The sequence below is a fragment of the Protopterus annectens genome, chromosome 11.part0, assembly GCF_019279795.1.
Source record: "Protopterus annectens isolate FY-2018-M chromosome 11.part0, PAN1.0, whole genome shotgun sequence".
In the NCBI taxonomy this organism is placed as follows: domain Eukaryota; kingdom Metazoa; phylum Chordata; order Ceratodontiformes; family Protopteridae; genus Protopterus; species Protopterus annectens.
The window spans coordinates 213,644,674-213,671,359 of record NC_056745.1 but is presented as its reverse complement, the minus strand read 5'-3'; the positions used below and the strand labels follow the sequence as shown (position 1 = coordinate 213,671,359).

The following is a 26,686-nucleotide window of genomic DNA, read 5'->3' as shown; positions in this document are numbered from 1 at the left end:
GAAAAGTGGTGAATCTTCCCAAGGGGTAGAGGAGGAAGTAGTAATCGAAGATGCTGACCATGCAACAGATGGAGTCTGCAGAATCAGGGCAACAGAGAATCTTTCTTTTAAGCTCTTTCAGTGCTCCTGAAGGGAGGTCCACCTGTCAGTCTCTGGAGGCAGTCAGGGGTCGCTTGTGTTTATACCCAGAAGCCTGGCCACGAATGACAAAAGACAAGTGGGTACAAAGCATCATATCCAGAGTTACGCTATACCCTTTTCCTTCCCCGTCCCAAACGTAAAAAAGATCCCAGACATTCCACCCAGTCAGAGGGAGCAGGCAACGCTAGAAATTCTAAAATTGCTAGACAAGGGAGTCATCCAAACAGTCCCCGCAGACCAAATAGCATCCAGAACTTACTCAAGATTCTTTTTAGTTCCAAAGAAAGCAGGGGACTGGAGATCAATTCTGGATCTCTGCAGTCTAAGCATATCTGTAAGAAAGTCCAAGTTCTAGATGGTAACACTGCAGTCATTACTCCCTTTTCTGGGACAAGACGACTGGATGTGCTCGATAGACCTCCAGGATGCATACTACCACATAAGAATGGACAGGCGATCCAGGAGAAACCTGCACTTTCGGCTGGGAGCCAGTCACTGACAGTTTCGAGCTCTGCCCTTTGGCTTCACTACAGCCTCCAGAGTGTTCACCAAATGTATGGCAGTAATTGCGGTTCACTTGAGGTGCCTAGGATTCTGGGCGTTTCCATATTTAAACGACTGTCTCCTAACCGCTACCACCAAGCATCTACTAATAAAAACGAGAAACACCACCTTGCAGCTCTGCTGTCACCTAGGAATTACAATAAACTACGAGAAATCTGCCTTGCTGCCTTCTCAACGTGTCATTTTATAGGAGCAGAATTGGATACAACAAGTATGATGGCCAAACTTCCTCCAAAAGAGTACAAGTTCTAGGTCAGGTTTTAAATCTTCTTACAAAGAAAAAAGTACAAGCAAGGACAGTCCTAAAAGTTTTGGGGACCATGGCAGCAGCAATAACTTTGATCCCATTAGCACGTCTGCACATGAGAATTCTACTGTGGCTACTGTCCACTCGGTGGTCAATGCAGGAACTGCTAATGTCCCACGAAGTATTGATAACAGAATCTTGCAAAAAAGACCTTCGTTGGTGGCTCTACTCCACTCATGTGGTGCTAGGTCATCCATTTGTATTTCCCCAACCATTAGTCACGGTGACCACGGATGCCTCTCAGATGGGGGGGGGGGTCATTATCTGAGAAACACAGTCCAAGGCACTTGGCATGATCACGAGGCCCATTTGCACATCAGTGTCCTAGAGATGAAAGTGGTGTTCTGGCGTAGCATTCCAGGACTCTCTTCCGTTGGGAATTGTTGCAACACAAACAGACAACATGTCAGTTGTATGGTATATAAACAAATAAGGGGGAACCAGATTGTACCCCCTTTGTCGAGAGGCTCTGAGAGGATGGCAGTGGGCGACCTCTTACCAATGCTTTCTGATAGCACACATCCCTGGGAAATCCAACATGATAGCAGACAAGACTCAGCAGAGCAATTCTGATGCCTCACGAGTGGTCTCTAAAACAGGAAATAGCAGAAAAGATTTTCTGCAAATGGGGCCAGCCTTGCTGCAACATCAAGAATGCCAAATGCAGCAGCTACTTTGCCCTTATCCCCCCTCCGGGGGAGTCGTCAAGGGATGCACTTGTCTACGATTGGCCCTCGGATCTCCTCTATGCCTTTCCTCCCTTCCCATTAATACCGAAAGTTTTGCAGAAAGACAGTTGTTTGGGAAAGGACTTGATACTCCTTTCCCCATATTGGGCCTTGTCAAATGTGGTTTTCCTTCCTGTGGCCTCATCTTCGGGAGGAGCCTTGGATTCTGGACCCAGTTCAGTCCTTCTGACTTGTGCATCAGGAACACTCCATTCTTCCCTTCAGACTCAAATTGACAGCTTGGTTGCTCCGATTCCAAGCATAGCCAGGTTTCCTAACCTCTCCATCAGTTAAACACATCCTAATATCTTCTCATAAGGCTTCAACGAGAAAGATATATAGAAGTAAATGGAAAAGATTCTCATTATGGGCTTCTCATAATCATATTGTCCTGTTTTCTGCCCCAGTAAATTCCATACTAGAATTCTTGCAAAACTGTTCAATGAAGGCACAGCCGCAGCTACCATTAGAGTTCAGCTAGCAGCGATATCCAATTTCCATTTAGGTGAATCAGGCCTCAGTATTACGTCTCATAGACTATACAAAGCCTTTCTTAAATGTACCTTGTTATTAAGACCTGTCAAAGACCCTCCAGCACCATGGAATTTAAATTTTCTTATCTTGTTTAATTTTCCCACGTTTGAGCCAGCATCATCTTGCGAACTCATATTCTTGACATGGAAAACTATTCTCTTGATAGCAATTACCTCTGCTAGAAGAGTGTCAGAGCTGCAAGCATTGTCAATAAAGCCCTCTACTTACTGTTCCATAGAGACAGGGTCTCCTTACGAACAAATCCTTCTTTTTTGCCAAAAGTATGTTGAATCAAATTTGAACCAATCCATAGAGCTGCCAGTCTTTTATCCAAATTACAAGAATAAGGCAGAATACATGTTACACCAACTGGATGTGCATAGACAATTACGTTTCTACTTGCACAGGACTAAGGGCTTCAGAAAATCTGACCAACTATTTATATCTTGTTCAGATTCAAAGAAAGGTACTCCAGTCTCTAAAGTGACACTTTCAAAATGGCTTTCAGATTGCATAATCTTCATTTATAAATCTCAAAACAGAGATCTTCCCCATAGAGTTAAAGTGCACTCTACAAGAGCCATTGCAACCTCTTCTACCTTTCTAGCTAGACTACCAATTTTATACCATTTGTGCTGTGGCAACATGGGCAAGACCACATACCTTTATCCCTCATTACAAAGTTGATTTGGCCTCCAGGAACAGTTGGTTCCATGATTCTGAAGAATATTCTCCGTTGAACCACCCAAGAAAGATGGTGCTAGGGATGCTGTCCCATCCTCATAAGAATGAAGGCAGGACATAAAGATGTTATGTACTCACCATAATGTTCCATGTGTGTTGTCCATCTTCACCTTCAGTCTTGCATCTCACCCTCCTACCCCCAACCTTACTACTCCTGGAAGACCGAGTTGGCACAATTGGGTATCATTATTCTCTGGCCTTCTTTATTGCTCTCTAAGTTATTAAACTGTCTTTATTTTGTATTCTCCTATTGTAACTGCAGACACGATCTGGGGAGCTTTCTTAGTGCATGCTGGGATAGGTTTTAGCCATGAGCTAGTGGAAGACCTTGAGCTTGTATGTAAGGCCGAATCGGATCCAATGATCAGATCCAAACCCATCCTAATAAGAATGAAGACAAAGATGGACAGCACACATGGAATGTTATGGTGAGTACATAACTAATTTTTTTTAAACCGGCAAAGTGTATGCACTTCACTAGCTCATGTTTATTCTTAGACTTAGTTTGACTTCTTTGTAAATTTGAAACAGCCAAACTAATTGCTATTTCTGCACACAGCTTTGTATGTTACATTGCCCTTCTTGGGGCCTGGGTCATGGTGGAAAAGGGTATTTTGACCAACCCACCTACCAGGTAAACAAATGAAAAAATAATAAAATAAGTCAGTATTGTGTACAGCTTCTACATATTTGCCATATTCTGGGTTGGGATACGTAGGCAAACTTTCCCCTTGGGTGAGGGGTTGTGCTTACAGCTTGTAGGTCCTTCTTGTGGGAGTTAGGGGGTTTTATCTGTTTGTTGTCCCCCCCACCATTTTTTACCATCTTCCATAAGTTAGAAAGGCCCCATCATACCGCTCAACCTCTTAGTGCAAGAAATCTGGACAAAGCCATAAATAGTAGGGGGACAGAGGCCCAGAAATATGGATAGTTTTTAAAATATTGTTCTCAAACTTAGAAAGTTGGTAAAATAACAAGTTTTGTATTTGCATGAATTTTCTGAAGGATATGAAGTGTGAAACTCAAATGTCTGCTGTTTTTTTCTGACTTCATTCATAAATGATTTGCCAAAATGCTAAAAGTTTCATAAGGTGCAGACCAAAGATATGAGGCAAGCAATCTGCTTGTATGGTGACTTCTTCATACAACTGTGTTATGTTCATTACAAAGACTACTGCTGCAGCCATGTTCTAAATGGTGAGAAAATACCACACAGTATACCAAAGAGAAATCTAGACATGTGAGAGGTATGGGCCCTATGCATATTATTTGATGGTTTCCTCGCAAATGAAAAATATGGGTGCAGGACACTCTCCCCTTTGCACTTGAGTATAGCTGACCCCCCCCCCCCCCAGGCGTGGGAGGTAGCCTGGCACCAGAGGAAGGGAAACATCAATCCTGTTGTGGAATTCTGGTCTAAGCTTCAACATCTGTCTACGGGTAGTTCCAGTCATTTAAAATGACTGCACCGGTGATGACTGAACTCTAACATCTGCTGTCAGTGGGGAGTTCCTCACTTAGAGCAGTGCCCCTTTAACTGGTACCTGATATTCTTCGTGTTTCACTATTGCAGTCATTACATTTGGGTAATCTGCTGGCAGGTTGCCTTCACTCGGCCTGAATTCCAAAGTCTTGGGTCCTGCGTCGGTTTTGTGTCTCCCCTTCCAAACCTCAAAAAATCCAAATCCACCAAAACCACTAGAGCAAGCGACTTAAACCTTAGCACGGATATAAATAGGACGTGCTGGAGGGATAGATTTATCACTCTGAGACTCCCTATGCTGTGGAATAAAATCCCGGTCCATGTGAGGCAGAGCACCTCGCTGACTCTGTTCAAGAGAAATCTAGACCTGTGGATGGGAGATCGTAGGTTTACCCCGGGAATCATCTCTGTGTCACTGCTGGACAGAGGCACAACAAACTAATGGGCACAGTATTTTTTCATATAAGGGGTGGCGTAAGCCACAAAAATTTGGGCTAGGCTTATAAATGCCTTAGGGCAGATAGCCTAGTATAAACCTATGAACCTATGACGTCAGGTCGTCAGGGCTATAAAACAAGCAGCCGACGCCATTTTCTTTATGGATGTCACATTGGTTTGTCCTAGCACAGCTTGTCTTGTATTTTAAATAGTGGCAGTTGCAGCATTAAATTTATGTGCAGTCTAATGAGATATCATGGTATTTAATCGCAACACAGGTATAAATGCAGGCATCCAGTTGATCATGCCATTGTATTGGTATTCATGGTTCATTGTATTCCATTTGATTTAAATTTGTAATGTTCATTGTTGGTTTCTGTTTTGTCTGTGGAGTGATTGAATTCATATGTCCTGTCACCACTTAAAAACAAACCAAGACAAGGAACTAAGGGTGTACTAGGTGGTTTAGTCTTTGACTAGAACTCAAATAGTGATACTTTTGACAGCGTCTTGTCTGCCGCACACTGCTAATAATTTACTGTCTCTCTCTCTCCTTCCTCTGATGTTATTGCTATACATGACAACCATTTCAATTCTGCGTTTGGTATTTGTGTTTCTTTTTTTTTCCAAAAGTTCTTTCCATGGTTCTGCAGCTGTTTACCTTTTGTTTTTCTCACTCTTTAACCTAGTGAAGCCTATTCGAAATCTAAATGGACATTCCATTGGACCATACAGAATACATGCTGGTAAAACTGTTCCAATTGTTAAAGGTGGAGAAGCCACAAAAATGGAGGTACACTAATAACATTAAAAATAATTTTACAGACAACTGTCACCTATCTTGGTAGTGCTTATAGGATAACTCACATTTTCTCTGTATATCCATTTTTATTGTTAAACATTAACCAAGCAAGTTGGTTTTCTGTTTTGGACTGAGCTTGTGACATGACAAAACATGCCTTGAACTGCTTCTCCTAGATTTGACCTGGAAAATATTGCATGAGAAGTGTCTTTTTAAAACTAATTTTGTATTTTAAAGTGTGCTTAATGCTAATTTAAAAAAAAGGCTGTAGTATTTTTGCATCTGAGACTGTCCTTCATGCCTGAAGAGGGGCTACTGCTATAGTGTGTGGGCCTAAATTACACTCTGTTACTTAACAGTGTTAACATAACATGCTGATGTCTATTTAAACGTAGTTTTCCCATGTTGCTGTGCTGAGCTGCAACACGAGAAACTTATCTGAATTTGACCTGAAAGACAGTGCCATACTGTCTGGGAAGTGTTGTGGTCAGTACAGCAGATTTGTGGGGTTATACAACACCTACAGCAGTAGTAAGGTTATTTTGCTACAGGTCCTGATACTCCAAACCCCTTCAGAAGTAAGTTACCTTAGTCCTTGTGCTATACACCCTGACTCTGCTTGATATGCATATGTTGGCAGTTCAGCTAACAAAGTTAAAATGTGAAGTTGTTCAATCTCGCCATTCATTCTTACACATAGGTTCGGAGGTGATCCCTCGACTCCAAGTCGGCCGCTTTTCACAAGCTCGAGGCCAAGTCCCTATCCCATGATGCTCTCTACCTCACCTCAGATCTAGTTTGCTGCTGCAACAGACTGACGGTCGAGAGTGGAGCTCGGGCCAGTATTTCTATTTTTAATTCATTATTAGATAGTTAATCATTAGCGGACCAGAGTTCCGCTGTGGCGACCCCTAACCGGGAAAAGCCGAAAGACACAAAATTAGATAGTTAACTTTAGATTCTCTACCAAAAAGTGTATTTTTCTTGACTAGTTAGCCTTAGATGTCCTTCAAGGATGCATCTGCAGTCATAACATATGGGTTGTCCTGCCTCAGGCAGCCCTTCGGTCGGCCGGATTCCAAAGTCTGGGTCTGGCCTCGGCTGATGTCGCATCTTCCCCGACGTCATAGCTGCTGGGGTATAAAGGCATCAGCCGATGCCATTTTCCTCAGTCTTTCTTGCCGCGCGGTGCCCGAAGCAGAAGCTGTTCGCAAGTGCCAGTCGGTCATATCCAGAGATTCAGCTACCGAAGACTTCTAAAAAGCTAAGTACCCCATTGGGGACTCTTTCTTGCCTCAGCCGATGTCAGACAAAGTAAATAATTGTTTAACTTGTGGGAAACAAATACCTCATAAGGATTTCCATTCCTACTGCCTTCCATGCTTAGGCCCAGACCATGACTTATCAGCTTGTTTAGCCTGTGCCTCCTTCAACCGACGGACTCTTAGACGTCGGTCGGAGTTTGCAGAAGAGTTTTTTGGATCCGCTTTTGCATATAAAATGCCGTCGGAGACTCCGACTACGCATTTAGCCAAAAAACGCAAGGAAAAGGACCGACTCTCGCGGCCCGTGGTTTCGGCTGAAACCGCGGTTAGGCCTACCGCGAGTGTCTCGGTTTCGGCTGAAACCGAGGCCAGTTCTACCTTCCGCCGAAATCATACCTCCGACAACCGTGGCCAGCGAGGCCCCGGCCGAGTCTGCTACAGAAATCCCTACCGAAGAAGCAAGTGCACAAGAATTGTCCTAGTTAACTTTAGATTCTCTACCAAAAAGTGTATTTTTCTTGGCTAGTTAGCCTTAGTTTTTTGTTTAGGCACTGTCCTTAGTCCTTTTTGACGTATTTTCGTCTTTATAGAGCAGCTGCTCTTAGGCCTTTCATTGGCCGCGTTTCAGTTGCGTTTGAGTTTTACCCCATCCTGTTTAAAAAGTTTAGAAGTTAACTTGATAGTTATAACTGTTATAGTTGTTTATAGCTTTAGCATTTTTTCTTGGTATGTGTGTTGTTAGCTTGTTCAACTATTTAGAGGTCAGTTTCTATTTGTCTAGAGTGGCGTTTGTGTCTAGACAATTTTTATATACATAGATATATCCTGTTCTTTGTTTGAATTATGGCGGATCATAAAGAAAGAGAGAAACAAAAGTCTGGGATCAAGAAATGCCCTAAGTGTGGGCAGAAAATGTCAATTACTGATCTGCATGTCAGATGTTCATCGTGCATACAGCAGCAGTCATTACAAACGGGTTATCCTGCCATCACGCGAGTCCTCTGTTGGCCGAATTCCAAAGTCTAGGTCTGGCGTCGGTTGTCGTTGCTTCTTCCCTGACGTCAGTGCGGCAGGGGTATAAAAGAGGCAGCCGACGCTATTTTCTTCAGTCTTCTTGCCGCGCTGTGCCTGAAGCAGAAGCAGTTCGCAAGTGCCGGTCGGCTAGCTCCCGAGATTTATGAAAGTATTTCAGCCAAAGTCTTCTTTAAAGCTAAGTACCCCGTTGGGGAAACTTTTCTTGCCTCAGACCGATGTCAGACAAAGTTAATAATTGCATTTCTTGTGGGAAGCAAATATCGCATAAGGATTTCCACTCTTTCTGTATACTTTGCTTAGGGCCAGACCACTACGTCTTGGCCTGCCGTTTTTGTGCTAGGTTCAACAAGCGCACTATTAAGCGCCGGGCGGAGTTCGCCCTTCATTATTTTGGCAAAAAAAATTAATTATATCATGTCGTCGGATTCTCCGACACCAGTTTTAAGCAAAAGACGCAAAGACAAGGACCGACATCCGAGGTCTGCACCGAGTACTGAGACCATGCTTAGGCCGACTACCGGTTCGGTTCTCAGCGAGACGCCTACGCAGCCCCTGATTACCAATGAAACTATTTTACCGGTGACTTCAGTACCCGAGGTCGCAGGCTCCTCTGTTTCCATTCCCACTGCAGATACAGAAGCCACCCTTGGCGGGGAAACTGAAAATTTAGTGAGGCCTGCCATTTCTGAAGGCATCTTCAGGCCTTCCACCTTCTCTATTAAATCCTTCACTAAATCTAAAGCTGCCATGAAAACTAAAAAAAAACAGGGTCCTCAGACCTCCTCTCAAGGCCCCATGCCTAAAATGCAGATGCTTAAAATGGCTGAGGATTTGATAACTCTCATCAGGGGTTCTCAACCCCCCTCTGACAAAAGACCCAGATTGGAGGAAGACTACCCTTCCTCAGACCAGGCTTCTATTACCTCAGACCATTCTGAGGACCAGGATTATGCTTATTCCCCTTTTGAAGACTCTGATGCTGAGGAGTCTATTCCCTTGGTCTCCCCCCCTGAGGACTACTCTTTTGGGGAAACCCTGCATACATGGAGGGAACACTTCCACTGGGAAGGCCAAGATTACTCAGATTCCAAGAAAAGGCTCAGGGAATTTCTACTGCTCCCCCAGCATAGGCCCCTGGCTATCCCTCCTGTTTTTAGATATTTTGGATGATGTGTACGCAGAAGCCAGTCTTAATCCAGATTCTTTACTTCCAGCCCCTGTTAAACCAGACAGGTATTACTGTGTTCCTGATTCTCACCAGTTCCTTTATGTGTCATACTGCTGACCCAGAAACAATTTCACAGGGTCCCAAGGGAATAAATGCATCTACTGCTAAAAACCCTTTACCTTCAGAGAGAGATTCCAGAGCATTAGAAAGGTGGGGGAAAAAGGTGTATACATCTGCCACTTTAACCATGAGGGCATTAAACTGTCAATTTCATATGTTAAAGTGCCAACAGTTTTTGTTATCTCAGCTGAAAAGCAAAATGACACAAACAGAACAACCAGATTTGAAAGAGTTGCAGGATTTGTTGCATGGAGCAGAGCAAGTGGGTAAACATACCTTGCAGTGTGGTTTTGATGCTTTAGAGGCCACATGTAGAGCTGCTGTCACGGGGTCTGTTATACGTAGACACGCTTGGCTCAAAGAGCAAACCTTACCAGATCATGTCAAAGCAAAGTTATTAGATGCACCACTTCAAAAAGATGTGTTGTTTGGTGTTAAAGCTGAGGAGGTACTAAAGAAAATGGAGGAAAAAGTGAAATCTATGCAAACAGTGAAAGATTTCTTGCAGGTACAACCTCCACACTTCAGCAGAAACTGGCCTTCAAAAAATTGGTCCTTTCCAGCCACGGACAGACCTCAAAGGGGCAGATACAGACGCCCGAGGGGTAGAGGACAACCTCAAGGATCTTACAGAGCTAGACAGTGGCAAGCACCAACCCCAAGAGGTGGAGAGGATAGATCACAGTCATTTAGAAAACAGACACAATGACTTCCCCCTATGCCTGCCAAACAAAGCTTTAATGGCAGCACCTTTGGGCGGAAAACTGGCATTATTCTCAAAAAACTGGCACATTGTTACAAAAGACAAATGGATTTTGGACATTATAGACAGAGGCTACAGGTTCCACTTTCACACCCTTCCAAAAATGAGAGGCTTGCCAAACCTGCCACAAAATCAAAGGGCAGAGGCACAAAGACAAATTTCCGCGCTCATGGATATGAAAGCGATTCAAGAGGTACCTGCAAAAGAACAAGGTCAAGGTTTTTATTCCAGACTATTCCTGGTATCAAGGAAAGACAAAGATTGGAGACCCATCCATCCTAAACACATATCTACAGGTGCCAAAATTCAAGATGCTCACGTTACAGCAGCTTCTTCCCATGCTGGGCAAGGAGTCTTGGCTGATAACATTGGACCTCAAGGAGGCATACCTGCATGTCCCTATCAGACAAAATTGCAGAAGATACCTCAGATTTCTTGAAGGTTCAACCCATTACCAATTCTCTGCATTGCCCTTTGGATTATCTACTGCACCCAGAGTGTTTACGAAATGCCTGGCATCAGTAATTGCCTTCTGCAGACAACAAGGAATACAAATTTACCCATATCTGGACGACTGCCTGATCCAAGCGGACAGCAAGGACATTCTGTTGCAGCATCTGGCATTTGTAATAAAACTGTTAAACTACCTGGGATACACAGTGAACCAAAAGAAATCAAAACTAATACCTTCTCAACAGATAATTTTCCTGGGTGCCAGCTTAAATGCAACCACCCAGATGGCCTACCTCACGCCAGACAAACAAGGGCAACTGTCTCAATATTTCAACAAAATGGCAACTATCATCAGACTAACTGCAAGGAAAGTCCTGCAGGCTCTGGGATTCATGGCATCTTGCATCCTACTAATACCATGTGCAAAGCTGCATATGAGGAAACTACAATGGTACCTAAAAAACTTATGGTCTCAACACAGCCACAGCTTGGAAACAATTATACCACTCATTCCATGCCTTCAAAAGGAATTTTTGTGGTGGGCACAACCATGCCAAAGAAACACAGGTCTCCCTTTCTGTGTACCTCAAGCAACTCAAATCATCACAACGGACGCCTCAGACTACGCCTAGGGAGCACACATGGCAGATCAGTGCATTCAGGGAAAATGGTCCCAAAACGAGATGCTAGCCGTGCAAAATGCTCTTATGACCTTCAAAGACCAACTGCATCCAGGCCAAGTATTGATAAGGACAGACAACACTGCAGTCATGTGGTACATAAACAAACAGGGGAGAACTCATTCATACCCCCTGTGCAGGCAAGCAATGAACCTATGGAACACAGCACTGGAATTGCAAATTCAACTACAGGCACAATTCCTGCCAGGAAAGGAAAACACGCTGGCAGACAATTTAAGCAGAAATATGACAGACCCACACGAATGGAAGTTGCATCCTCAAGTCTTCTCAAAGATAACTCAGGTATGGGGACAGCCGGACATAGATCTATTTGCTACACACTGAAATTACCAGTTGAAAAAATGTTGTACAAAGACCTATCATCCACAGGCCTGGAAAGTGGACGCACTCTCTTTCAATTGGACAACATTGACAGTCTATGCCTTCCCACCTCTTCCTCTACTGACCAAAGTTCTATTAAAAGTCAGAGCAGAGAGGCCACAAATGATTCTCATTGCTCCAGACTGGCCACGACAACACTGGTATCCTCTCCTAAAGAGCCTAACACACTCCCCACCATGGATCCTACCTTGTCCCAGCACAACTACAAAACCCTTCACAGCCAGCTCAAAACCCTAAATCTAGCTGCATGGAGAATACCTTGATTTCCCAACAGACTATCCTCTCCAAGGAGGTGCAGGATGTCATCTTGGAGGCTAGAAGACCCTCTACTAGAAAAGCCTACTCCGCCAAATGGAAACGATTTTGTTCCTGGAATCGAGAAAAGGGCCAGAACCCTTGGGTAATAAATATACCTCAAATTTTATAGTACCTAGCTGAAATGTTAAACAGTGGCCTTTCCTTCTCCTCCATCAAGATCCATGCTTCAGCCATTTCTGCACAATACAATACAGATCCTCCTTTATTCTCACATCCTCTATTAAGGCAGTTCCTCAGAGGGGCAAAAAATATAAAACCCCCATGGAAACCACCAGTCCCAGCTTGGGATCTCAACTTCGTATTGGAAAAGCTGACCCTACCTCCCTTTGAACCGTCTTCTTCAACAGAACTACAATACTTGTCATGGAAAACAGCCTTCCCCTGGCTATTACCTCAGCGTGCAGGGTTTCGGAACTACAGGCTCTCATGGCTGTGCAACCATTCATCATTTTCCATCAGGACAGAGTTTCCTTACGAACCAACCCTACCTTCATGCCAAAGGTAGTATCCAGTGTAGCTGTGAATCAGACTATTCATTTACCTACCTTTTATCCAAATCCACAGAACAAAGGGGAGAGACTACTACATTCCTTGGACATTCACAGACAACTTCGTTATTACTTGGACAGAAGAAAGCCATTCAGGAAATCTGAGCAGCTCTTCGTGTCCTATGCTACAGGTGCTCAAGGAAAGGCTATTTCCAAACAGACAATTTCAAAATGGATAACCCACTGCATACGCTTTTGTTATTTATTTCATGGAAAATCTGTGCCTGTATACATCAGATCCCACTCCACCAGGGCTACAGCTACCTCTGCAGCTTTCCTCAGGGGGGTCCCTACCAAGGACATTTTGGAAGCAGCTACTTGGAGTTCAGTGCACACTTTCTTCAAGCATTACCACCTACCACTATACTCAAAATCTACAGCGGGCTTTGCCACAGCAGTCCTGCAGGGCATCCTCGCCCCTCCTAGTTCCACTTAGTGCCTACCACCCTAACTTAGCTTTGGGATTCTACCCATCTGTAATGACTGCAGCTGTATGCACGATGAACATAGTACAGTTTTGTACCTACCATAAATGTAGATGTTCGAGTGCTCATACAGCTGCAGTCCAGGTTACCCTCCCTCCATCCCCTCTTAGGAGAGGCCTTATGACAAACACCTTTATCATAGAACCTATTTGGGGTATTCTTTTATGGTGTATTTGCTTGCAACTACTGTTTTTGATTTATCTACTTTGCATGTTTGCATAATATTATGTTTTGCCTTCCTTCTGGGGGCACCTGACATCTAGGGCAAAAAAACTGAAGAAAATGGCGTTGGCTGCCTCTTTTATACCTCTGCCGCACTGACGTCAGGGAAGAAGCGACGACAACCGACGCCGGACCTAGACTTTGGAATGTGGCTGACCGAGGACCCGCCTGACGGCAGGATAACCCGTCTGTAATGACTGCAGCTGTATGAGCACTCTAACATCTACATTTATGGTAGGTACAAAACTGTACTTTGTGTGTACTGTTTGGGGGCAGACCATCTTCAGGAGGACTGGTCTATTTGTCATTCCTTTAGCAGCAAGGTCTTGCTGGAACACAGAAGAAAACTGGTAGATGGGTTTGTTAAAACCTGATTTCCAGGAATCGCTTGACAAGGCCGACCAGAATTCAAAATCTTCGAAGGGATCCAAATCTTTGAAAGCTTCTTCGGAGCCGAAGACTTCGGCTCCAAAACTTGCTGAGAAGGTGTGGTCACCGGTTCCGCATTCCTCTCAGCCAAGCACCGAGCTTGTTGTTCGGAGCCAGTCCCCAAAACTTTGAAATCACCTATTTTACAGTCGGTGACTTCGTCGATCCCTTCGACTCATTCTTTGAGGAGTTTCTCCGATGTGGATGTGGATCAAGTGGTGCAGAGGCTCCTCGAGAATCCGGCACCAGCCAAATTGTTGTCGGTTCTGGCCCAACCGGTTTCGAAGCCGAAGACTGTCTTACCTACGATGTCTACTCCTCCTCCGAGCTGAGCTGGGCCTTTGGAGCCTGGGGAGGTGGAACTGATGATTGTGGAACCCTCGGAGCCGAGGCATGTTCCAGTGCCATTGGCTCCGTCGACTCAGACTACTGTGGTGCCGTTTGAGGTGTCTGAGAGCCAACACTCTCCGGTCGGCTCCAGGGTGGGGGGGGGAGTTGAACCGATGGGTCGGTTCCGACTCTTTCTCTCGGAGCTTCGGCATGGATGAGCTCACCTCCTTCGTCTGGGTCAGAGACCACTGTTTCGGCATTGGGAAGGATGCCATCTTTTTTGGAACCGGCTACTTCCTTGCGTCGGAGCAGTGGAGCCTTCGATGCCATGAGGAGAGTTATGTCTTCCAAGACACCCACTTTATCAGGGCCTTCCTCCTCATCCTCGAAAGTGCTGCTTTCTACCTCTGCATCACAGGTCCCTGTAAAGCATTGAGACCCAGAGCCTTGGTGGCCCCATTTGGTGACCCATGTTCTACTGAGACCTCACCAGAAGCTCCCACTGATGAGGTTCCCAGGAAGAAGCTTTGCAAGAGGAGGCATTTAGACTCCCCACAGGAGTCTGTCACATCAGACACTGATTTAGAGGAGTCAGAAGGCTCCCCACAGTCCCCCTCGGAGGATATCTCCTTTGCTGATATCCCTGAAATCCTGAAACAGGGGGATGACTGGCAGTCTGTTAGCCCTACTAATGATGAGGCGGTGCTTCTGAAGGCCTTTGGGTCTCAGCCTTCCACCTCCTGGGTGACTCCACCCTTCAATGAACTAATGGAGTTGGTTGCTCGAAGGGCGTTGGGAGTCTCCTGATACTGTGGAAACCTGTTCCTCGGGGGCCCAACAAGTTTATTACATCGCCACAGGACAAAATGTTTCTTACCAAGGGAGTGCCAGTTGATGCCATGGTGGTGGTGGCGGCGGCCACCAAGAAAGAGATGTCTGAAACCTCTTCTACTGCCCATCCTCCTAGTAGAGATTCCAGGATTATGGACAGGTATGGGAAACGCATTTTTAGTTCAGCGACTTTTGCAATGCAATCGCTCAACTATTTGACACATTTTACCCGGCTTCAAAAAGATCTCCTTAAAGAGCTTTGAGATACTCTACAGAGTATTACAGCTGAAGGCTTTCCTGATAAGGTGACATCCCAGCTCAATACCCTTAATTCCATAATTAACTCGTCCATGCAGCTCATTTCTTGTGCAGGCAATGGCTCGAGTCGGGAAGTGGGTTCAGCAATAGCTCTTCAGAGACATTCCTGGAGGCACTTATGCTCCTTTGCGGAAGCCTTCGAGTCTTCATTCGTTAATACCACATTTCATGGCACGTCCCTTTTCGGGCCTAAAGTCAAGGAGATCCTCACTAGGTGTGAACAAGATGGAAAGACTCTATCTGCCATAGGAGTCCATTTTTCCACCCCTACTAGACCTTACCCCAAAAGTCCAAAGGGAGGAAAAATGTGGTTCCGGAAGTCCCAAGGAGCTTTTCAGAACACACATAGTGAACCCCCCCTCCAGGGCAGAGGAGGGGGTAATAATGGAAGACACCACCCAGGCGACAGAGGGGGTCCGCAGAACCAGGGCAACAGGGATCAGTTCTTTGGCAAGCCCTACTAGCGCTCCTGAAAGGAGGCCCGACTGTCCTACTCTGGAGGCAGTCGGGGGTTGTTTGTCTTTGTATCCAGACGCCTGGTTAGAAATTACAAAAGATTCTTGGGTACAAAGCATTGTTACCAGAGGTTATGTCATCCCGTTCTCAGAACCTCCCCCTGTATGAAAAAAAATCCCAGACGTCCCACCCAGTCTCGGGGATCAAGCAGCCATAGAAATTCAAAGGCTGTGGGAAAAGAGTCATCCATCCAGTCCCAGCAGACCAAATAGGATCCAGAACCTACTCCAGATTCTTTTTAGTTCCAAAGAAAACAGGAGACTGGAGGCCCATTTTGGACCTCAGTAGACTCTCCACCTTTGTAAAGAAGAAGTTTCAGATGGTCACGCTTCAATCGATTCTTCCGTTTCTAGGAACAGACAATTGGATGTGCTCTATAGATCTCAAGAATGCGTACTATCATATTAAAATGGCCAGACCATCCAGAGATCACCTGCGTTTCTGGCTGGGAGCCAGTCACTATCAGTTCCAAGCACTGCCCTTTGGTGTCACAACAGCCCCCAGAGTGTTTACCAAATGCACAACAGCCCCCCAGAGTGTTTACCAAATGCATGGCAGTGGTTACGGCTCACCTGAGGCGTCTAGGATTCCCAGTGTTTCCGTATCTGGATGACTGGTTCCTCACCGCCACATCCAGGCATCAACTACTTCAATCCAGGGATCACACACACTCAATCTGTGCTCTCAGTTAGGAATAACTATAAATTTTACCAAGTCTGCGTTGTCACCATCGCAGTGTATCTCCTTTATCGGAGCAGAATTAGACACCACCACCACCATGGTAAAATTGCCACTGGAAAGAATAGTCACTCTTCGACAACAGGTATCAGACATTCTGACGAACAAAGAAGTACCGCCTCTCAAGTGTTGAAATTACTAGATACTATGGCAGCAACTCTCATAGCAGTTCCTCTAGGGTGTATGCACATGACAGTACTTCAATGGTTACTCTTCACACAGTGGTCTTAACAACTTCAGATGTGGTTCTTGGTAATGATTATAGATTCATGCAGAAAGGATCTTCAGTGGTGGTTGACCAGCCATCGTACAACAGTAGGTCGTCCATTTGTCGTCCCCCCTGCCATCAGCCACGGTGACCATGGATGCTTTCTGAAATGGATATGGACAGGATGATGGGATTCATTCAGATCCAAATCCAGATGGGAGTCTTGCTAGGCTCCTCTCCCTCTGGAGGGGGAACCTCCATGCCATTCTTTCACCCGATTTCTCCTTCCCTGCTTGCGGTTTTGGGTTATATGGATCCGAAAATCTTCTGAGCTGGGGATTCGTCGCTGATGGTTCCTCCAACCTAGACTCCAGCGATTACCTTGAGTTCCTCAGATTTGACTAGCTCTGATCCGAGCAGCTCTCAGGGCTGAGGACAGGGAGTCAGACCTGAGGGGATGGATATGTCTTTGGTTCCGACCTTGTTGGATCCAAGCCGTTCCTTCAGAGCTTCAGCTTTCCTAGCCTCCGGTCCGATCCTCATGACGGACCCGGGGAGAGTGTCCTCCTTGTTGGGCTCTAAGGAGGTGCACTCTCCATAGGCATTCGACGTGGTGGAGAGGATTCTTAACCAAGGATCGAGACCCCAGCCTATTTCCTTGGATTCCGCCCAGACTCCCTCTGATTCAGTTACGATTCCCTTCATCTTGTCTGAGGGGACAGCCCTTGCTAGAGGAGCCCCAGACGGTTCCGCTGGAGGAACCTCCCCGTGGCTCACAAGCCCTCTTCAGATAGTCTCACTGAGGAGGGTCATCGTAAGCACACGTGCAAAAGGAGGCACTTGGACTCCCCTGAGTCCCTTACCGAAGACACTGATTTAGATGGAGAAGGTTCCCCCAGGTCACCTCCCGAGGATGTCTCCTTTGGAGACTTCATGGAGATCCTCAGCCAGAGAGGAGGTTAGTCAGCCCAAAAACCTTCTTCAGATGAATCAGTGTTCCTGGAGGCTTTTGGCACTGGCCCATCCACTTCCTGGATGTCCCTGTAGGCAGATCCTTTAGTGGATCTTATCACCACGTGGGCACGGAAGGAGCCTGACACCTTAGAGCCGATACCGAAGCGCCTGGACAGATTTCTGTCTCCACCCTCTGACAGGCATGGTATAAGGGATCCCCTGTGGACGCTATGGTGGTTGCAGCAGCCACCAAGAGGGAAATGGCTCAGGAGAGTTCCTCGGTCCACCCTCCGGATAAGGAATCCAGGACGGTGGATCAATTTGAGAAGCAAGTGTATTCTTCAGCGACTTTTTTCCATCCGAGCGCTGAACTACTTAGCACACGTTGTATGACTGCAATGAGACCTAGTCTCGGAGTTAGCTGATTCTCCCCCAGAGTCTTTGTCGCAGGAAGACAAGCGTCTGTTCTCTGCGAAGATGTCTACTCTGAAATCGGTGTCAAACATGTCCATGTGCCTCTTTTCTCACGCTACGGAAAGAGCAGCTAGAGCAGCTGGGATCGGCGTTGCTATGAGGCAACATGCTTGGCTCAGACTGTGTCTGTTTGCGGACCCCTTCAAGGCGTCTTTTATGAATGCTCCCTACGATGGTTCTTCGCTCTTTGGGAAGACCATACATGACACCCTTGTCCAGAGTGAGAAAGATGGGAAGACTTTGTCTGCCATCTGAATCCGCTTCTCTAGCCCTCAAAGACCCTTTTCCAGGAATCAGAGAGGGCAAAAGAAGATGTGGTTCTGGAAATCACAGTTTTCCCGGGACTCTCAAGACAACTCGTCCCCTAGAGGCAGAGGGGGCATGACAGACACCGGCCCAGAGGCAGAGGGGGTCCGAGGAACTTTTGGTCTAGGGAGCCCTTCTCGGACAGGCCTGTGCAGCAGCCCTGAGGGGTTGCCCGACTGTCCTACTCTGGAGGCAGTCGGGGGAAGATTATCATTGCACCCAACGGCATGGGAGTCCATAACTGCAGATCATTGGGTGCTTCAAATAATGTCCAGATGTTACAGCATCCCATTTGTTGCCCTTCCAATCCAACCAAAACGCCTCCCAGATGTCCCACCCACTCAAAGGGGGACGGCAGTGCTAAACGTTTCCAAGCTGCTTCAAAAACGAGACATCGAACCGGTCCCCCTGATCAGTCCGGGTCTGATGTTTACTCCAGGTTCTTTTTAGTGCCAAAAAGGATGGGGGGACCTCAGACCCATTTTGGACCTGTCAACCTTAAACCTAGCTGTCGCCAAACAGAAATTCCGGATGGTCATCCTACAGTCCTTTCTACCTTATCTTTGAGAATGTGACTGGATGTGCTCATTAGACCTCCAGGATGCATACTACCATATCAAGATTTACAGAAGCTCCAGGAGATTCCTTCACTTCCGGCTGGGAGCCAGTCATTTCCAGTTCCAGGCCCTACCCTTTGGTCTTACCACAGCCCCCAGGGTGTTTACCAAGGTAATGGCAGTCGTAGCAGCTCACCTGAGGCTTCAGGGGATTCAGGTATTCCCTTACCTAGAAGATTGGCTCCTCCCTGCTTCCACCAAGCGTCTTCTTTGTCAAGCCAGAGACTTCTTCCTGCATCTTGCAGCTGTGTTAGGGATTACGGTCAATGTTCCCAAGTCGCGCTTGAATCCGGTACAGATCTTGGACTTTATCGGGGCACAGCTGGACACCCTTCAGTTGAAAGTCTTCCTAACTCCAGACAGGGTCCAGAGTCTAAGGGCTCATGTATCACTGATTCTTGGCCCCAGGTTACCGAAGTCGGCGGAAGTTCTCAGAGCCTTGGGCTCTATGGCTTCAGCAATTTCTATCCTCCCCTGTGTCTGCCTTCACATGCGTGTTCTACAATGGACTCTAGTCATACAGTGGTCTTGGCTGGATCTCCCCATGGAATACTCAGTTCACATCAGCAAAGCCTGCAGTGTGTCACTTCTCTGGTGGGTCCAGTCTCTGGAGATTGTAGTGGGACGCCCTTTTGTTCCATCCACAGCCCAAACTGCAGTGACCAGAGATGCCTCCCAGCTTGGGTGGGAGGGGCATTACCTGGGGAGGACGGCCCAAGGCACGTGGTTCCCAGATCGAGACCAAATTGCAAATCAATGTTCTGGAGATGAGAGCAGTGCTTTTAGCATTGCAGGCCTTCCATACTGTTCTTCCTCTGGGGACTATTGCAATTCAGTCAGACATGTCGGTTGTCTGGTACACCAACAAACAAGGAGGAACCAGATCTTACCCTCTGTGTCGCGAGGCCATGAGAGTTTGGGAGTGGGCAATCTCCACCAGTCTGTTTCTGATTGCAACGCACATCCCAGTACACTCCATCATTTTAGCGGACAAATTGAGTCAGGCTATTCTAATGCCATACGAGTGGTCTCTGAAGCAGTCGATGGCGAAGGAGATCTTCCTTGTGTGGGGACAGCCTTGCTGCGATCACTTCGCATCTCTTTCCAACGCAAAGTGCAATTAGTTCTTTGCTCTGATTCCCTCACCAGGGGACCCCCCCCCCCAGAGACGCTCTAGTCCATGCTTGGCCTCCTGGGCTCCTGTACGCTTATCCCCCATTATCACTCATTCTGAAGTTTCTTCAGAAGGCTTGCCGGCTGGGGTGCAAGGTGATCCTCGTAGCCCTGTTCTGGCCTCATCTGGTTTGGTTCCCCTTCCTCTGGTCTCATGTTCTAGCTCCTCCTTGAATTCTAGATCCCTGCCTGGATCTCATTTCTCATCTTTTGGGCACCTGTCCGCCCAACCTAGACAGCCTCATGCTGACAGCTTGGTTGCTCCAGTTCCCTTAATTGCCAGGACTCCTGGTCTTTCATCTTCAGTGAAAACTATTCTAGTGGCAGCTCACAAGTCTTCCACTAGGAAGGTTTACCACAGTAAATGGAAACTATTTTCTATTTGGACATCTCGGAGACAGCTGGTTCTTTTTACGGCCCCTGTATCTGTGGTACTGGATTTCTTAGCCAACATTTTTCAGCAAGTGGCCACATGTTCATCGTGTTTCACTGTAGCAATCATTACATTTCGGTTATCTGCTTGCAGGTAGCCCTCAGCCAGCCTGATTACCAAAAGTCTTGGGTCCTGCATCAGTTGCTGTCTCTTCTTCCATGACGTCAGGTAGTCAGAGGTATAAAGCATGCAGACAATGCCATTACATCAGCAGTTCGCAAGTACCGATCGGCCGACTCCTGAATTTTTCGTTTTCGAGTTTCAGAACCGAAGTCTTCAAAAAAGTTAAGTACCCTGGTGGGGATCTTTTTTCTTGCTCTAAACCAATGTCAGTAAAAGTTGACAATTGTATTACTTGTGGAAAGCAAATACCTCATAAAGATTTTCATTCGTACTGCATTCCTTGCTTAGGCCCAGACCACGACATCCCTCGCTGTTGGTTTTGTGCCTTATTCAATCCTCGAACTATTCGTTGTCTGTTCATTTTCGCATCAAACAATTTCGATACTTGAAAAACCAACAAAGATAATCCACAACCAGAGAATAAATATGCCGTACACCACAAAAGCAAAGAAATAATGAAACATAAAATCCTGGTATCGGAACGACAAAAGCTGAAGCCAATAAAGGTGGTATAATGTTCAAAACCACAGATATCCACCAAATAAATGATCCATACAGCTCTCAATAAAATCTTTAATTCACCACATTAGACATAGGTAAGCACTTTCACCCACAAAGGGCTTCCTTAGACACCAGGATTTTTTGTTTCATTATTTTGATACTTGGTTTAATTATCCAGAAATGGCTTCTGTAAGCCATCCAACTACCGACATTCCGAAAAAAAGTAAAGATAAAGACAGAGACAGACTGCATAGGTCCAAAGCTGCCGACGATGCTTCCGTTAGGCTAGTCACCATTTCGCCGGTACTCAGTGAGGCACTTTCGCAGCCCTTGATTACCCGCTACTTCAGATTCGCAGGCCTCTACTGAGACCCATTCGGAGTCCGGTGTGCCGCGAGATGCTTCTTCGACTGTGCAACCTGTGGATGTCTCTACCTTGGATGGGTCCGGAGCCTCTGTGCAGGCACCGGCTTCTGAGGGTATATTCAGGCCTACTGACTTGCATATCAAACCGACGCCATCTTCTTCTTCAAGGCCAAAAACTTGATCCACGCCTAGAAAACGGACGTCCAAACCGCATGGTCAGGCCCATATGCCTAAAAAACAAGTGATAAGAATGGCTGAAGACCTTATTACTCTAATTAGGGGAAACCACCCTTCTCCCTCTGAGAGACCTAGAACTGATTTTCCTTCTGATTCTTCTGATCAGGATTCTGAAATTTCTATTTCTTCTGATGACCAGGATTTGCCCTTATTTATTTATGAGGATTCTGATGCAGATGACTCCATTCCGTCTGCTTCCCCTCCAGAAGAGTTCTCTTTTGGTGAAACTTTGCACACTGTTAGGGAGCATTTCCGCTGGGAAAGCCAGGATTACTCTGACTTCAAAAAAAGGCTTAGGGAATTCTTACTCCTACCTCAACACAGGCCTTTAGCTATCCCTCCTGTACTGGACATTGTAGATGATGCCTTCTTGGAATCTAGCCTGGCCCCAGACACTTTACCTCCAGCTCCCAGGAAACCTGACCGGTATTACAGAGTACCTGACTCTCACGAGTTCCTCTTTAAGAATCCTACTGTGGACCCAGAGACCATTTCACAGGGACCCAAAGGCATTAAGGCTACTACTGTCAAAAAACCTACCCCCTTTGATAGAGATTCCAGGGCCCTGGACAGATGGGGTAAGAAGGTATACACTTCTGCTACTTTGGCCATTAGGGCCTGAAACTGCCAATTTCATATGTTAAAGTATCAGCAGCATATTACTGAATTACCTAAACAGAAATTGATGTTGATTCCTGATTGTGCAGAAAATAAAGGATTACAGGATTTAATGCATTCTGCTGAACAAGTTGGTAAACATACTTTGCAGTGTGGTTTTGACTCCTTAGAGGCATCTTGTTAGGGCTGCTGTCACTGTGTCTGTTCTTAGAAGGCATGCTTGGCTTAAGGAGCAAACTTTGCCAGATCATATTAAAGCTAAATTACTGAATGCGCCCTTAAACCAAAACCGTCTGTTTGGCAACAAAGCAGAAGTACTTAAAAAGATGGAGGAAAAAGCTAAATCTATGCAAACTGTTAAAGATTTCCTGCAAGTACAGCTTCCCATATTTAGTAGGCATTGGCCTTCTAAGAATTGGTCCTTTCCTGTCTCTTCCAGGCCTTCTCAGTCCAAACCCAGGAACTGCAAACCACCTAGGTTACAGTCTCAAGGTACTCACAGGCCTAAGCAGTGGGGGGCTTCCACTTCCAAAGCTGGAAGTAAGTAGTAAGACACCCCCTATGGTAAACTGTCACAATGACTTAACCTTAAACTTTCCAAGCCCTGCTCAACTGTCTGCTTCTTTAGGGGGAAAGATCGCCCTGCATGCATAAAACTGGGAACTTATTACCCAAGTCAAATGGGTTTTAAATATAGTTTCCCAAGAATACAGATTCCACTTCCACACCTTACCAACCCCAAACGGTTGGCCAGACCTGCCCCCAAATCAGTGGGCAGAGACTCAACAGCAGGTTCTCTCTCTTCTAAGTATCAGGGCTGTTCAACCTGTCCCAGCAGAAGAATGGGGACAAGGTTTTTACTCAAGACTTTTCCTGGTACCCAGAAAAGACAACTCCTGGCATCCTATCCTGGACCTATCTATCCTAAACATCTTTTTGGTAATCCCAAAATTCAAAACGCTAACTCTTCGTCAGCTGCTACCCATGCTAGGCAAAAATGCCTGGTTGGCAACATTGGACTTAAAGGAAGCTTACCTTCACATCCCAGTAAGGGAATCTTGCAGAAAATACCTACGCTTCAGAGCAGGTTACATGCACTATCAGTTCTCTGCACTGCCCTTTGGCTTCTTTACTGCGCCCAGGGTATTCACAAAATGCCTAGCTCCATTCATCGCATTCTGCAGGCAAAGAAATATTCAAATATACCCATACCTGGACAATTGTCTAATTTAGGCAGAAAGCCAGGACATACTATTAAATCATCTGGCATTTGTAAAGAAACTGCTAACCTCACTGGGGTACACCATAAACAAAAAGAAATCGCATCTAGTACCCTGACAACAAATTGTATTCCTGGGAGCAAGCTTGAACACAACTTCCCAGATGGTCTACCTCACGCCAGAGAAACACGTTTTTTTGACAGCCTACTTCAAATTATAGAACCAGCTATTTGCAAGGAAAGTACTACAAGATTTGGTGTTCATGGCCTCTTATATTCTACTAATTCCATATGCAAGACTGCATATGAGGAAACTACAATGGTATCTAAAAAGCCTATGGTGTCAACATTCTCAGGACCTGGAATCAATGATTCCTATCACTCCTTGTATAAAGACAGAGTTCCTTTGGTGGGCAGAGGCCTGCTACCACAACAAGGAACTGCCATTCACTCTACCCCCTGCTGCCCAAACCCTAACAGACGCATCAAACTATGCATGGGGGGGCTCACTTGGCAGGACAATGCAGTCAGGGCAAAAGGAACCAGAGTCAAATGCACCTGCATATCATTCAAATAGAAATGTTAGCTGTACAAAATTCTCTGACAGCCTTCAAGGACCACATTCTTCCAGGACAATTATTGGTAAAGATAGACAGCACCACTGTTATGTGGTACATAAACAAACAGAGGAAACCCACTCATACCCTCTCTGCATACTAGCCATGACTCTGTGGAACACAACCTTGAGCTACCAAGTGCACCTACAAGCTCAATTCCTGCCAGGCAAGCTAAATTCGCTGGCAGACGACCTAAGCAGAAATCTTATGGACCCACACGAGTGGAAACTGGAACCAAAGATGTTCATCGTGTTTCACTGTTGCAGTCATTACACTTGGGTTATCCTGTTGGCGCAGTCGGCCTGAATTCCAAAGTCCTGGTCCGGCGTCAGTTGCTGTTGCCTCTTACCTGACGTCAGTGCACCAGGGGTATATAAGCTGCAGCTGACGCCATTTTCTTCAGTCTTTCTTGACGCGCGGTGCCCGAAGCAAAAGCAGTTCACAAGTGCCGGTCAGCCGACTCCTGAGATTTTCAAAATTGAATTTCAGATCCGAAGTTTTCAATAACGCTAAGTACCCCGTTGGGGAAACTTTTTCTTGCTCCAGACCGATGTCAGTAAAAGTTAACAATTGTATTTCTTGTGGGAAGCAAATACCTCATAAGGATTTTCATTCTTACTGTATTCCTTGCCTAGGCCACGACCACGACATTGCTAGTTGTAGATTTTGTGCTAGATTCAACCAACGCGCACTATTAAGTGTCGGTTCGATTTTGCTTTACATTACTTTGGCCGAAGGTTTAACTATATAATGCCGTCGGAACAACCAACCAGAATTCATAAAAAATGCAAGGACAAACCCGACATCTGCAGCAATTGGAGAGACCCCAAAAGTTCCTCACCAAAAGGATAGAGGGACTCCAAAATCTGTCATATGCTGCCAGATTGAAGAAACTCCAGCTCTATTCAGTCGCATGCCGTCTGCTCAGAGGTGACATGTGCCTGACATACAAGGCCATGTCCAACCCAGAATTAATGGACATGCTCCACCTCAAAAAATCCAAATCCACCAAAACTACTAGAGCAAGTGACTTAAACCTTAGCACGGATATAAATAGGACGTGCTGGAGGGATAGATTTATCACTCAGAGACTCCCTGTGCTGTGGAATAAAATCCCGGTCCATGTGAGGCAGAGCACCTCGCTGACTCTGTTCAAGAGAAATCTAGACCTGTGGATGGGAGATCGTAGGTTTACCCCGGGAATCATCTCTGTGTCACTGCTGGACAGAGGCACAACAAACTAATGGGCACTGTATTTTTTCATATAAGGGTTGGCGTAAGCCACAAAAATTTGGGCTAGGCTTATAAATGCCTTAGGGCAGATAGCCTAGTATAAACCTATGAACCTATGAACAGGCATCCGAGGTCCAAAACCGACGGCGAAGCCTCTTCTAGGCCAGTCGCCGGTTCTCAGTGAGGCTCTTTCGCAGCCCCTGACACCCGCTACCTCAGAGCCACAGGCCACCTCCAACTCCCACGTGGAGTCAACTAAGCCTCTGGAAACTCAAGGTATTGGGCCTACAGAAACTATCTCCTCAGATGGGTCCGGAGCCGCTGAGCAGGCATCGGCTTCTGAGGGTGTTTTCAGACCTACACAGCTTACTGTCAAGACCCCTTCAGCAGCCAAGGCAAAGTCTAAAACACCTTTAAAGATAAAGAAACAAGTACAGCACTCTCCTGGAAGTCATCCATGCCTAAGAAACAGATGCTTAAAATGGGTGAAGACCTAATTACTTTGATCAGGGGTTCCCATCCCCCTCCTGATAAAAGGCTTAGGCAAGACACTGACTACGAATCCTCTGACCAGGTTTCTATTTCTTCTGATTCCTCTTCAGAACAGGGATATTCCCTTCCTCCCTATGAGGACTCTGATGCTGAGGAATCTATCCCTTCAGCCTCTCGTCCTGAGGACTACTCTTTTGGGGAAACCCTGCAAACCATGAGGGAACATTTCCACTGGGAGAGCCAGGATTATTCAGAATCCAAGAAAAGGCTCAGAGACTTTCTTTTATTGCCTCAGCACAGGCCTCTGGCTATCCCTCCTGTGCTAGATATTGTTGATGATGTATTTTCTGAATCCAGTTTGTCTCCTGATTCTTTACTCCCTGCACCTGTTAAGCCAGATAGGTACTACAGGGTTCCAGATTCACATAAATTTCTTTATTAAAAACCCTGTTGCTGATCCAGAAATAATTTTTCAGGGCCCCAAAGGGGGTCAAGGCTTCCACTGCAAAAAACCCTGTTCCCTCTGATAGGGATTCTAGAGCACTGGACAGATGGGGGGAAAAAAGTTTACACCTCTGCTACTTTAGCTGTAAGGGCTTTAAATTGCCAGTTTCACATGCTTAAATATCAACATTACCTAATGTCTCTGCTAAAACAGAAAATGCTTACAACCTCTGAATGCCCTGAAAACAAGGAAATGCAGGACTTATTGCATGCAGCTGAACAAGTGGGAAAGCATACTTTGCAATGTGG

At 45.9% G+C, this 26,686-nt stretch overlaps 1 protein-coding gene across 1 annotated transcript in view; it reads left to right on the top strand.

Annotated features, from left to right (window-relative positions):
* Positions 1 to 26,686, top strand: part of METAP2 (methionyl aminopeptidase 2) — a 788,177-nt gene that overhangs the window by 644,210 nt on the left and 117,281 nt on the right. Inside the window, exon 9 of the mRNA XM_044087637.1 lies at positions 5,629 to 5,732. Coding sequence (XP_043943572.1) covers positions 5,629 to 5,732 — 104 coding nt within the window. The remainder of the gene's footprint in view (positions 1 to 5,628; positions 5,733 to 26,686) is intronic.